At 37.5% G+C, this 13,930-nt stretch overlaps 1 protein-coding gene across 2 annotated transcripts in view; it reads right to left on the minus strand.

Moving 5' to 3' along the window:
* The window catches only part of CA10 (carbonic anhydrase 10), an 852,220-nt gene that overhangs the window by 493,835 nt on the left and 344,455 nt on the right, over positions 1-13,930 (minus strand). For both annotated transcript variants that reach the window (XM_070772473.1, XM_070772474.1), the window contains one exon: positions 7,666-7,808. In XM_070772473.1, the coding sequence (XP_070628574.1) occupies positions 7,666-7,808 (143 nt within the window). The remainder of the gene's footprint in view (positions 1-7,665; positions 7,809-13,930) is intronic.

Raw genomic sequence — 13,930 nt, forward strand, 5'->3', positions numbered from 1 at the left:
GGCAAGAGAACACCTGGTCATTGCAAACATCCACTTCCAGCAACACAAAAAATAAGTCTACACTTGGATATCACCAGATGGTCAATACCAAAATCAGATAGATTATATTCCTTGCCAGCAGAGATGTAGAAGCTCTATATAGACAGCAAAATCAAGACTGGGAGCTGACTGTGTCTCAGATGATGAACTTATTGCAGAATTGAGATGTAAATTGAAGAAAGTAGGGAACACCACTAGGCCATTCAGGTACGACCTAAACCAAATCCCTTACGATTATACAATGGAAGTGACAAATAGATTCAAGGGATTAGATCTGATAGACAGAGTGCCTGAAGAACTATGGATGGAGGTATGTAACATTGTACATGAAGCAGTGATCAAAACCATCCCCAAGAAAAAGAAATTCAAAAAAGCAAAATGGTTTTCTGAGGAGGCCTTAAAAATAGCTGAGAAAAGAGAATATGTGAAAGGCAAAGGAAAAAACGAAAGATATATACCCACCTGAATTCCAAAGAATTCAGAGTTCCAAAGAATAGCAAGGAGAGATAAGAAGGCCTTCCTATGTGAACAGTGCAAAGAAATACAAGAAAACAATAAAATGGGAAAGACTAGAATCCTCCTCAAGAAAATTAGAGATACCAATGGAACATTTCATGCAAAGATGTGCACGAGAAAGAACAGAAACTGTATGAACCTAAAAGAAGCAGAAGATATTAAGAAAAGGTGGGATGCACACAGAAGAACTATACCAAAAAAAAAAAAAAAAAAGATCTTAATGACTCAGATAACCATGATAGTGTGATCACTCACCTAGAGCGAGTCATCTTGACGTATGAAGTCAAGTGGGCTATAGGAAGCATCACAGTGAACAAAGGTAGTGGAGATGATGGAATTCTAGCAGAACTACTTCAATCCTAAAAGGTGATGCTGTTAAAGTGCTGCACACAATATGCCAGCAAGTTTGAAAAACTGAGCAGTGGCCCTAGGACTAGAAAAGATCAGTTTTCATTTCAATTCCAAAAAAAGGCAATGCCAAAGTATATTGAAACTACCACAAAATTGCACTCACTTCACATACTAGCAAAGTAATGCTCAAAGTTCTCCAACTAGATGTTCAAGCTGGATTTTGAAAAGACAGAGGAACCAGAGATCAGATTGCCAACATCCATTGGATCACAGAAAAAGCAAGAGAATTAAAGAAAACCATCTACATTTGTTTCATTGACTATGCTAAAGCCTTTGACTATGTGGATCACAACAAACTGTGGAAAATTATTAAAAAGATGGGAATACCAGACAACCTTAATTGCCTCCTGTGAAACCTGTATTTAGATCAAGAAGCAACAGTTAGAACTGGACATGGAACAACAGACTGGTTCCAAATCAGGAATGGAGTATGTCAGGCTGTATATTGTCACCATGCTTACTTAATTTCTATGCAGATGTACATGAAGTGAAATGCTGGGCTGGATGAAGCACAAGTTCAAATCAAGATTGCCAGGAGAAATAATAATAACCTCAGATATGCAGATGACACTACCCTTATGGCAGAAAGTAAAGAAGAACTAAAAAGCCTCTTGATGAAAGTGAAAGAGGAGAATGAAAAATCTGGCTTAAAACTCAACATTAAAAAAACTAAGATCGTGGCATCCAGTCCCATTACTTTATGACAAATAGATGGGAAAACATTGGAAATAGTAACAGACTTTATTTTCTTGGCTCAAAAATCACTGGAGATGGTGACTGCAACCATGAAATTAAAAGAAGCTTGCTCCTTGGAAGAAAAGCTATGACCAATCTAGGCAGCATATTAAAAAACAGAAAGATTACTTCACTGACAAACATCCATCTAGTCAAAGCTATGATTTTTCCAGTAGTCATGTATGGATGTGAAAGTTGAACCATAAAGAAGTCTGAGTGCAAAATAAGACATGATGCTTTTGAAATGTGATGTTAAAGAAGACTCAAGAGTCCCTTGGACTGCAAGGAGATCAAACCAGTCAATCTGAAAGGAAATCAGACCTGAATATTCCCTGGAAAGCCTGATGCTGAAGGTTCAAATTTTGGTTATCTGATACATAGAGCCAATTTGTTCCAAAAGGCCCTGATGCTTGGAAAGTTTGAAGGCATGAGAAGAAGGGGACAACAGAGGCTGAAATGGTTGGATCATATCACGGACTTGAGTTTGAGCAAGCTCTGGAAGATGAAGACAGGGATGCCTAGTGTGCTGCAGTCCATGGGGTCACAAAAAGTCAGACACGATTGAGTGACTGAAAAACAACAAAAATAGGTAGTTTTATTAATGGGTGATCTCTTTTCTTTATAGTATATTTTCCTTTGCCAATGAGATTTTTCCTTTTGCAATGTTCATATTTTTAGTTGTCATCTTACGTGCTTAGATAAGTCCCTCTAACATATCTTGTAAAGACAGTTAGTAGTGCTGAACTCTTTTTTGTTTTTCTTGTCTCTAAAATTCTTTCTGTCATCTTCAAATTTGAATGATAGTCTTGCTGGGTAGAATATTCTTGTTTGTAGGGTTTTTCCTCTCATCACTTTGAATATATTGTGACACTCCCTTCTGGCCTATGCAGTTTCTGTTGAAAAATCAGTTGATAGACTTACGAGAAGTCCTTTATATGTAACTAGTTGCTTTTATCTCGTTACTTTTAATATTCTATCTTTATCTTTATATTTTGCTATTTTAATTACAGTGTTTTATTGTGGTCTTCTTTCATTTTATCTTCTTTGGAACTCCTTTGCTACGTGGACCTGAATCTGTTTCCTTTCACAGGTTAGGGAAGTTTTCAGCTATTATGTCTTCAAATAAGTTCTCTGCCCCTTCTCTCTCTCTTCTCCTTCAGCCCCCTATACTAGTGGTCTTGAGACCACTAGAGTGCTTGATGTTGTTTCAGAGGTATCTTAAACTACCTTCATTTTATAAATATTTTAAAAACTTTTTTTTGGTTCAGTTAGGGTGATTCCCACTACTCTTTTCCAGTTAACTGATCCATTCCTTTGTATCATTTCATCTAATGTGATTCCTTTCACTGTACACTTATTTTTTAATATATTTTTTAATTGGAGGTTAATTACTTTACAATATTGTATTGGTTTTGCCATACATCAACATGAATCCCCCACAAGTATACACTTGTTCCCCATCCCGAACCCCGCTCCCTCTTCCCACCCCGTACCATCCCTCTGGGTCACCCCAGTGCACCAGCCCCAAGCAACCAGTATCAGGCATTGAACTTGGACTGGCAATTCATTTCATATATGATATTATACATGTTTCAATACCATTCTCCCAAATCATCCCACCCTCTCCCTCTCCCCCAGAGTCCAAAAGACTGTTCTATAAATCTGTGTCTCTTTTGCTGTCTCGCATACAAGGTTATAGTTACCATCTTTCCAAATTCCATATATATGCGTTAGTATACTGTATTGGTGTTTTTCTTTCTGGCTTACCGCACTCATTTTTAAGTTTAAGTTGATTTTTAAATTTAATCGTTTTTAAATTGTATTTTTAAATTAAATTTTAGTTCTATTTGGTTCTTTATATTTTCTAATTCTGTTACATTTCTCACTGTATTCTTCCTTTCTTCTCCTGAGTTCACTGAGTATCTCCATGGCTGTAGACTGCTTATCTCCATTTTGTAAACATTTTTCCTGAGATTTTGTCTTGTTCCCTCTTTGATACATATTTCTATTTCCTCATATTGCCTATTTTCTGTATTTATTTCTAGTGTTAGACAATTTGGTTACTTTACCTGATTTTGGAGAAGTGGACTCATGTAGGAGATATTCTATGGAGCCTATGAACACATTCTCTTCTGGTCAGCAGAGCTATATGCTCTAAGAGTGCCCTCTATGTGGCACTGTCTGTTGTGTCAGGGCCAACTACTCTGTTGACCTTCACAGCCAGACATTCTTGGAGTTCATCTTCTTGGTACAGGACACCTTAGTTGGTGAGCTTAATGTGTGGCTTGGACCTCTTTCTCCTTGGAGAGAAGCTCTGCATTTGTTATTGTTCTCCTGTTTATGGCTTGCCTAGAAAGGGGTATGGGTCTTGACTATATTATGTCTCCACTTCTCATACCCATTTCATTGTAGCTCTTTCTTTATATCTTCAGTTATGGAAAATCTTTCAGCTAGTCTTGAGGTTCTTGTTGATAGTTGCTCTGTAATTGTAACTTTGGTGTGCCCATGAGAAGAGGTAAGCTCAGGGTCTTCCTATTCCTCCATCTTGGCAACATTTCTCCCCAAAATAGGATTATTATATGCATATGCAATGCAAACATGTGTGAGTATTGTTTGAAAGCATGCTTATTTTGGATTTTGTCCATAAGAGTCCTATGTGTCAGATATGAACAACTGGAATAAAAAGTACCTTTGCTTAAAAACTACCATTGTAAATAAGCAACTTGAAAGGTAAAAGCAATCATTTTTCACATATCATAAATACCTTTATTGTATCAAGGCATGATTATACCTTGATTTTCATCTATTATTACTCTTTGCATTCCTGTGTTCACATTGAATTTCAGCCCTAACAAAAAACAAAATGAAAACAAAAAGCAGAAAAACAAACAAATAAAACCTGTAATTCATCATCTGAGCCTTATGCCAGGTAAAATATGTTCAAACAAATATAGTAACACAGTCAGGTACTGCATCAAAGCGGCTTCATGGCTTTGTAAATCCAGTTCATTTAAACATGAAAAAGAATGATGCTTGTGGATAAAAGTGTCAAATAAAACACATGATGACTGGGATGGATTTTCCACGTTGATACCCAGCTGATCTTAGACTTCAAAATGTTGCAGCCTTCCCAAATTCTACGACACCTTCCAATCTTGCAGGGAGGTTTTTAAACCTTTTGAGTTAGATACACGTTTCTTTGAGGAAAATCTAAATTCAGAGCCACTGATTTGAAACTTCACTTCCAAAATAAGCCCCAATTCAGTAAGTAGCATCTCTTAAAAGACTACAAGCATGATTTAACTATTGTCTATCAAGTTCAGGTATTTTATTACCCATTAGTATATCCAACTACCATTTATATTTTATTTTTGTCCTTTCACAAATGCAAAGGATATCATCAGACAGTTCTCAGCTCTTCTAATAGCTGACAACACAAATCATGTCAGATATAAAATTAACACCATCAAAAGTAAATATTTCAAAAATTCCAAACTCTAATGCATTTAAAAGTTAACTTGGATCAGGAACACTTCACTAAATTGAAAATGTATTTTAAAAATCACATAATAACAAAAAACACTGAAAAGCAACATAATTTATGAATGATTTTCAACTCCAGCTATCTCTCATTCTCTTTTTCTCCAATACATTTTAGAGAGAAGTTGTCTTAATTTTGTTTTGTTTTTTAATTTCTCTCACATTAAGGTTTTCCTCTAAGATGGTATGATGAAAAATGAAACTTACATATTCAGTATTTGTGTTAGCTTAATTCCTATTCTATTCCTCTCCCTATGTACCATCTACCCAATAATGCTTTAAATCCTTGCATACCCTTACGAAAAAATCCATTTATTTAACATGGCATGAGGATCTCACCTCACATTACTCTTTTTTTTTTTTTTAATTTAATTTTATTTTTAAACTTTACAATATTGTATTAGTTTTGCCAAATATCAAAATGAATCCACCACAGGTATACCCACGTTCCCCATCCTGAACCCTCCTCCCTCCTCCCTCCCCTACCCTCCCTCTGGGTCGTCCCAGTGCACTAGCCCCAAGCATCCAGTACCGTGCATCGAACCTGGACTGGCAACTCGTTTCATACATGATATTATACATGTTTCAATGCTATTCTCCCAAATCTCCCCACCCTCTCCTTCTCCCACAGAGTCCATAAGACTGATCTATACATCGGTATCTCTTTTGCAGTCTCATACACAGGGTTATTGTTACCATCTTTCTAAATTCCATATATATGCGTTAGTATACTGTATTGGTGTTTTTCTTTCTGGCTTACTTCACTCTGTATAATAGGTTCCAGTTTCAACCATCTCATTAGAACTGATTCAAATGTATTCTTTTTAATGGCTGAGTAATACTCCATTGTGTATATGTACCACAGCTTTCTTATCCATTCATTTCATACTTATCTCCTCATTAACTCCTCTTCAGTCTCTGTTCTTCAGCCTCTCTCACCATCTTTCAGGTAATCCTGGAATTCAGGTACCAACCTTCTGTCTACTTTGTGTGTGTGTTTGGTTACATTTTTAAAATTTTCACTTTGCCTGGGGTACAGTTATTCCCTCAATCACCCTCTTCAAGAAAGAAAGAATGATTGAATACTCAAAATTGCCTTTTTTAATATACTGGTCAGGGAACCTATACATGGTTACAATGACTTGAATGATCAACTTTTTAGAGAAAGGTATATATTGCACCCAATTCAAGTTCCCCTTAGGGTTTGCAAAAATGAAACTGTGAATGGAAGAATAACTAAGGCAGGTTAGTTTTTTAAAGAATCAGAACAATAAACTACATGAAATAAGGTCCTTTTTATAGGACCTTTTTATAAAAATGCTTCCTAAGTCATATTTAAAACAGCGTACAAACTCTACTTAGCTAAATAGTATCAATCACAAGAAGATCTTTTAAAACTTGCTTTGTGACCTGAATCAAAGTTGCTAACAGCATTTTGATGGGCCATTTGACTTTTCTGTATATGTGTGAAAACTACATGACAAGAAAAAAAAAAAAATGTCAGAAAGCAAAAAGATTGCTTACAAACTTGTGGTAATCAAGGTGAACCGACTGCATAAGGGTGTAGAAATCAGACCCCAAGGAGCCCAAACCCTGGAAAATCAGTTACTAGCAATAGCAAAAGTTATCCATAATTTTAACCTCAGTTTCTTATACATAAATGATTTTCCATTTTTCTTGAGTTCACAACAGCTAAGTCACCTTCAAACATAATTTTCTGTAGTTTTTTTTTTTTTTTCCACCTTCAGCAACCTATTCAACAGTAAAAGGTAACAAAAGAAATGCTAGATTCCTGTGATGAAAAGACTCCATGGACATTATACTCTTCTACAAACAAAGGTGAAGCTTATCATGGAGGGGGGGAGGTAGGGGGGAGGAAAGGAGGGATGTTGGTATGAGAATGGGAATCATAGTTCAGCATTTCTATGCACAAGCTAGGATTCTTAGCCAGGAAGCCCCAGTAAGATTAATTATTGATTTTCTCATAAACCACCTAAGGTGGTGGTTGTTTGTTTTTCCTTACAGGATGATAAATGTATGATTTTACTTTTGATAAAAAGATTTTCACTTTGTTGAGGTTAAAAGAAGCCCCAGTAAAGAGGTTTCTGAGTGGAAGAATTTCCCAGCATGATATTTAGTGGCAGCAAATACTGTTTTCTGACTTTCCTTCATGGGCTTCCAAGGGATAGGACTTCAGGAAATATCCAGGGAGTACAAAGAAGTAATAAGAAACATGGAAATTGACTGTGTAGAGAGAAAAGGCATGATTAAGACATATTTGTTAGCAATAGACCTGAAGTCTGTGATATTACTCCTGGGTGGAAAGACAGACTCATCACAGAGATCAAGGACTAGAAGTTTGGCTTTCAGAATCAGCATCTCCCCTATCCTCAACTTCACAATGGAAGCAACATGGCTACTTACCTTCCTGCCCCCAGTGTTGATGCGAAGGGGTGTTAGAAAGGGATCGAAGATCATATGACTAGTCTCTATGTTGACTGGTGACTGCCGTTTCCCCACAGAGCAAAGATTCCAAGCTGAGTTCACCAATCCCCAGAAAGAAGGAACTAGAAACAGGAAAAAAAAAAAAAAAGTAGAATCAAGCTGGGTGGAAGGCTGGGGAAACAATGTAATAAGAACTATGGCACGAAAGTCATAAAATCAGAGAGCCGTACAATGTTCCCCACCCATAGACATCCTTGGGTGTCATTATGGCAGTTTCCTAGCCTGAATCTTGGTCAACTTCTCTAAGTCTTACCTTAATGATATCTTAAGATCAGAGATTCTTATTTCAGACCCATTTATCCTGTGGCCTCTTTGATGGGTACAGTCAAAATTAATACCTTAATAAGAAGATGGCATAGACCAGCCACATCACCTGTTCATAGATATATGTTTTTTTTCCTAAGTCGCTTCAGTCATGTCCGACTCTGTGCGACCCCATAGACGGCAGCCCACCAGGCTCCGTCGTCCCTGGGATTCTCCAGGCAAGAACACTGGAGTGAGTTGCCATTTCCTTCTCCACTGGTCATATTGAGGTGTACTAAATATTTAGCAACTCCTAGCTGATACTTTGCTTCTTTGTTTGACAGGAATGATATAGGAATCAACCTTGTCCTAGAAAGCATTCAACATATACAAGGCATTATTCTATATGTTGTCAAGACCAAACTGAGGGAGTGATTATTTTATGAACCCCCCAATATCAGGGGGCTTCCCAGGTAGCTCAGTGGTAAAGAATCCACTTGCCAATGCAGGGACTCAGGTTCAACTCCTGGATGAGGAAGATCCCCTGGAGAAGAAGATGGCAACCCACTCCAGTATTCTTGCCTGGAGGATCCCATGGAGGGAGGAGACTGGCAGGGTCCAGTCCATAGGGTCGAAAAGAATCAGCTACAACTAAGCAACTGAGCATGCATGCATGCAATCAATGCCAAACAACAGCTTGGCAACTTGACTTAATGTAACAGCAGCTGAAGGATGTGTTCATTGATAAGCAGATAAGGATGGAATTGAGTACTGAATGGAAATATCTGAAAGGAAACCATCCACTTATTTTCAGTGTCATATTAAAGAATCTATTAAATAAATTTCTGTCCTATTTCCAGTCATATTTTACTCTCTTTAAGAAAGTTAGCAGAATAGTAGTGTAGCTAGCCTACTAATTTTATATCAGTGACGATCAGAAGCTGTTACTTCAACCTTTCCCTGCCCCCTTAGTATCTCTTTGGATCCATGCGTCATGCCTCTGACATTATATGGTCATCATTCATTCATCCATCTATCACATCCATCAGCAGTACAGTGAACTATTATTGCATGTCCATTGCTGGGTTAGGTTGAATTTTGAAGGCAGATACATGTAAGAACAATTACTGCACTGTGGGTAGGGAACAGTATGCAATTAAGTCACGTGTGTATAAAACTCTAGAAGAGGAGCACCAAAGCCTGCAGCAGAGGAAGTAAAGAACATGAGCCTAACAATATAGAGCCACAACCCTCTCAAAAATACCTACTTTCTCAGGAACTCAAACTAAATACAGCTTTTAATTTACAGCAGTCATCATTCCTTCCCATGCCATGGGTGAAGAAAACAGGCAAGAGAGGAATATGGCAAATATCTGCCAAAGATACTGTGAAAGAGACAAGTATTGGGCTGGACAATATGTCTAATCTCATCTAAATTCAAAATTCTATAACCCTTTTAACTGTTACAGCAATTATTGTGTAGAAGTGGGAGAAGAGATAAAAACAATTTCCTTAGAGCCTTAGAAGAATGCGTCAACATCAAAATTAGGTGGACTTTATTGTGAAATATGGCAAATAACTTAATTTGTATAAACCCATGGTAATAAGCCTCTGGTAGCTCCATTCCCTTCAGTTTAAAAAGTTTGAATTAACTTTCCAGTTATAACAGATTTTCAAAATGGCAGCAATGACCAGTTTCAGAAGGAGAAAGAGAAGGACAAGGAGGAGAAGAAGTAGATAGGAGAATATGTACATGTTGTTCCTTAGAACTTTCATTTCCCATCATTATTTAAGTTATGTTATCACTGCAAGTCATTTTATTATTAGAAGGTACCATGACCCAGCAAAATTAAAATTTTAAGGAAGCTCTTGCATTAAAAATATGTTTGAAAAAATATAAACTATCATCTCTAAAATGCTCTTTTAAATTCACTGAATTTTATATTTATTTCTCAATCATTTCAAGATTATTATAAAAATAAAGCCTCCATCAATGCATATTCCTACCTGTTTTCATCAGTGATGTACATAAACAGGGCCAATGTGAGGATCCTGGGGATATATTCATGGCACTGCCACAAGTTAGCTGTGTTACCTTAGATAGTCATTTACTCGGGCTTTTGTTGGTATCTCTGGCCTCAGACATAGGCTGAATAATAGACTCCTCCAAAGATGTCCACATCCAAACCCCAGAACCTGTGAATGTGTCACCTTATGTTGTAAAATATACTGGGAAGAAATTACTAAAACTAATTAATCAATTATGAATTATTACTAATAAGCATCTTGAGATGCATAGCTTACATGGATTATCTGGGCCCAACAAAATAACAACAGTCTATTTTCAGAGAGAGGTGTAGAAAGGTCACAGATACAGAGAAAATATTTAAGGATGGAAAGAGAGGTCAGAGAGGTCAGGAGAGGACTAAGAAACATGAGCCAATGAACACAGTTGGCCTCTACAAGCTGGAATGGGCAAAGCAACAGATTCTTCATCTAGAGACTCCAAAAGGAATGCTGACTAGCCTGATGACACTGAGACTCATTTCACACTTCTCACCTCCAGAACTTTAAGATAATACATTTGTGTTGTTTTATGTCACTAAGTTGCTATAATTTGTCAGAACCACAACAGGAAACTAATACAATTCCCTTTCCTATGATGTCTTAGGAATCTTCCTTGGAAGGCAGATGTGTGTGATCAACATAGTAACAGCTGGTACATATTGCATTTTCAATACTCTCATGAAAATTATTAACAAAAAGAATCCAACCCCATAAACGCATTGTGCTGCTTTTTTATGGCAGTGTGGGTGGGCAGATGTTACTGTGTTTCTTTTTTTTTTTTTTTTAATAATTTATTTTAATTGGAGGCTAATTATTTTACAATATTGTATTGGTTTTGCCATACATCAACATGAATCCTCCACAGGTACACACGTGTTCCCCATCCTGAACCCCTCTACCACCTCCCTCCCCATCCCATCCCTCTGGGTCATCCCAGGGCACCAGCCCTGAGCACCCTGTATAACGCATTGGACCTGGACTGGAGATTCATTTCACATATGATATTATACATGTTTCAATGTCATTCTCCCAAATTATCCCATCCTCGCCTTCTCCCACAGAGTACAAAAGACTGTTCTACACATCTGTGTCTCTTTTGCTGCCTCGGCATACAGGGTTATCATTATCGTCTTTCTAAATTCCATACATATGTGTTAGTATACTGTATTGGTATTTTTCTTTCCGGCTTACTTCACTCTGTATAACAGGCCCCAGTTTTATCTACCTCATTAGAACTGATTCAAATGTATTCTTTTTAATGGCTGAGTAATACTCCATTGTGTATATGTACCATTGCTTTCTTATCCATTCATCTGCTGATGGGCATCTAGGTTGCTTCCATGTCCTGGCTATTATAAACAGTACTGCGATGAACATTCGGGTACACATGTCTCTTTCAATTCTGGTTTCCTCGGTGTGTATACCCAGCAGTGGGATTGCTGGGTCATAAGGCAGTTCTATTTCCAGTTCTTTAAGGAATCTCCAAACTGTTCTCCATAGTGGCTGTACTAGTTTGCATATCCACCAACAGTCTAAGGGGGTTCCCTTTTCTCCACACCCTCTCCAACATTTATTGCTTGTAGACTTTTGGATAGCAGCCATTCTGACTGGCATGAAATGGTAACTCATTGTGGTTTTGATTTGCATTTCTTTGATATTGAGTGATGTTGAGCCTCTTTTCATGTGTTTGTTAGCCATCTGTATGTCTTCTTTGGAAAAATATCTGTTTAGTTCTTTGGCCCATGTTTTGTTTGGGTGGTTTATTTTTCTGGAATTGAGCTGCAGGGGTTGCTTGTATATTTTTGAGATTAATTCTTTGTCCATTGCTTCAGTTGCTATTATTTTCTACCATTCTGAAGGCTGTCTTTTCACCTTGCTTATAGTTTCCTTTGTTGTGTAGAAGCTTTTAAGTTTAATTAGGTCCAATTTGTTTATTTTTGCTTTTATTTGCTATATTCTGGGAGGTAGGTCATAGAGGATTATGCTGTGATTTATGTCGGAGAGTGTTTTGCCTATGTTCTCCTCTAGGAGTTGTACAGTTTCTGGTCTTATGTTTAGATCTTTAATCCATTTTGAGTTTATTTTTGTATATGGTTTTAGAAAGTGTTCTAGTTTAATTCTTTTACAAGTGGCTGACCAATTTTACCACTTGTTAAAGAGATTGTCTTTTCTCCATTGTATATACTTGCCTCCTTTGTCAAAGACAAGGTGTCCATAGGTGTGAGGATTTATCTCTGGGATTTCTATTTTGTTCCATTGATCTATATTTGTGTCTTTGTGCCAGTACCATACTGTCTTGATGACTGTGGCTTTGTAGTAGAGCCTGAAGTCACGTAGGTTGATTCCTCCAGTTCCATTCTTCTTTCTCAAGATTGCTTTGACTATCAGAGGTTTTCTTTGTATTTCCATACAAATTGTGAAATTATTTGTTCTAGCTCTGTGAAAAATACCGTTGGTAACTTGATAGGGATTGCATTGAATCTATAGATTGCTTTGGGTAATATACTCATTTTCACCATATTGATTCTTCTGCTCCATGAACACGGTATATTTCTCCACTGGTGAAGGAAATCAAAGAGGGCACTAATATATGGAGAAATATACCATGCTACTGTGTTTCATTAATAAACTTCACACCCCAAAAGTACCCCTATAAAAACACAAACAGTGGAAGTTTTATACGAACATCTGATTTGCTTTTAAATTGGGCATGGCATTCTTTATGACAAAAAGTTTCAGGGTTTTATACATCCACTGAACTGCTAAAGCCTGTTTGTCTTGTTCTAACTACATCACTCTGTTTTGTTCAAGTGTACCATTAGCTTCATTTCTGAAAGGGTATCAAAGTTTATTCACCATTGGATTACTCATTTTAAGTTAGCCAGAAATTAATGATCTTTCAGAAACCAAAGCCGCCTTAGAGGTCATCTAATCTAAATGGCTACAATGGAATGAAAGCCATAAGGGGAGAGAATGTCCTCAGCTCAAAACCAAACAGCCAGGAAGAGGTAGGGAAGGACAGAGTAAGCATCAGTACTCAGGTCTCAAGACTCAAACTGCTTGAAATCCCTTGGTACCTAGCAGTTTTCATACATGAGCAGATTATCAGAATCAGGGTTTCAGTGTTAAGTTGTTGTTGTGGCCATTGTAAAACTTTTGCTGCCATTTCTTTTTTGGTAAAGCAAGAGGAACATTAATGTCTAGACTCCAGTTGAAATAAATTTAAAGTGCAAAAGTTCAAATCAGTTGCTTTACATATCAATCATTCCAAAAAAGTTTAGGACTTTAGAAAACCATTCTACTGTAGGTGGGTAGAATAAGCTTTTGTTTCATGTAAGAAAAGATGTGTTTAATCTTCAGGGCCCCAAGAAGACCTAATGGGGATGACTGCTCATGAAGAGCTGGACTGATGAAAGAAGTCAGTGCTCTTAGAATCACTGTATGTGTTGAGACATAATTAATGGGTCAAACCAGTCCAGGGACCTCAGGTGAAAAAAGGACCTAGAATAGGTCTACAAATGTGGTGTTAATCTAGGTTCTAGGGAAATGCTATAAGAGGAAGGCTGTGAAAACAGAACAAGGGGTGCCCATACTTATTCAGTCCAGTTGCTCAGTAGTGTCCGACTCTTTGCTACCCCATGAACCATAGCAAGCCAGGCCTCCCTGTCCATCACCAACTGCCAGAGTCCACCCAAACTCATGTGCAATGAGTCGGTGATGCCATCCAACTATCTCATCCTCTTTTGTCCCCTTCTCCTCCTGTCCTCAATCTTTCTTTTCAAATGAGTCAGCTCTTTGCATCAGGTGGCCACAGTATTGGAGTTTCAGCTTCAATATCAGTCCTTCCAATGAACACCGAGGACTGATCTCCTTT

The sequence above is a fragment of the Bos indicus genome, chromosome 19 (assembly GCF_029378745.1).
Source record: "Bos indicus isolate NIAB-ARS_2022 breed Sahiwal x Tharparkar chromosome 19, NIAB-ARS_B.indTharparkar_mat_pri_1.0, whole genome shotgun sequence".
Lineage (NCBI taxonomy): Eukaryota > Metazoa > Chordata > Mammalia > Artiodactyla > Bovidae > Bos > Bos indicus.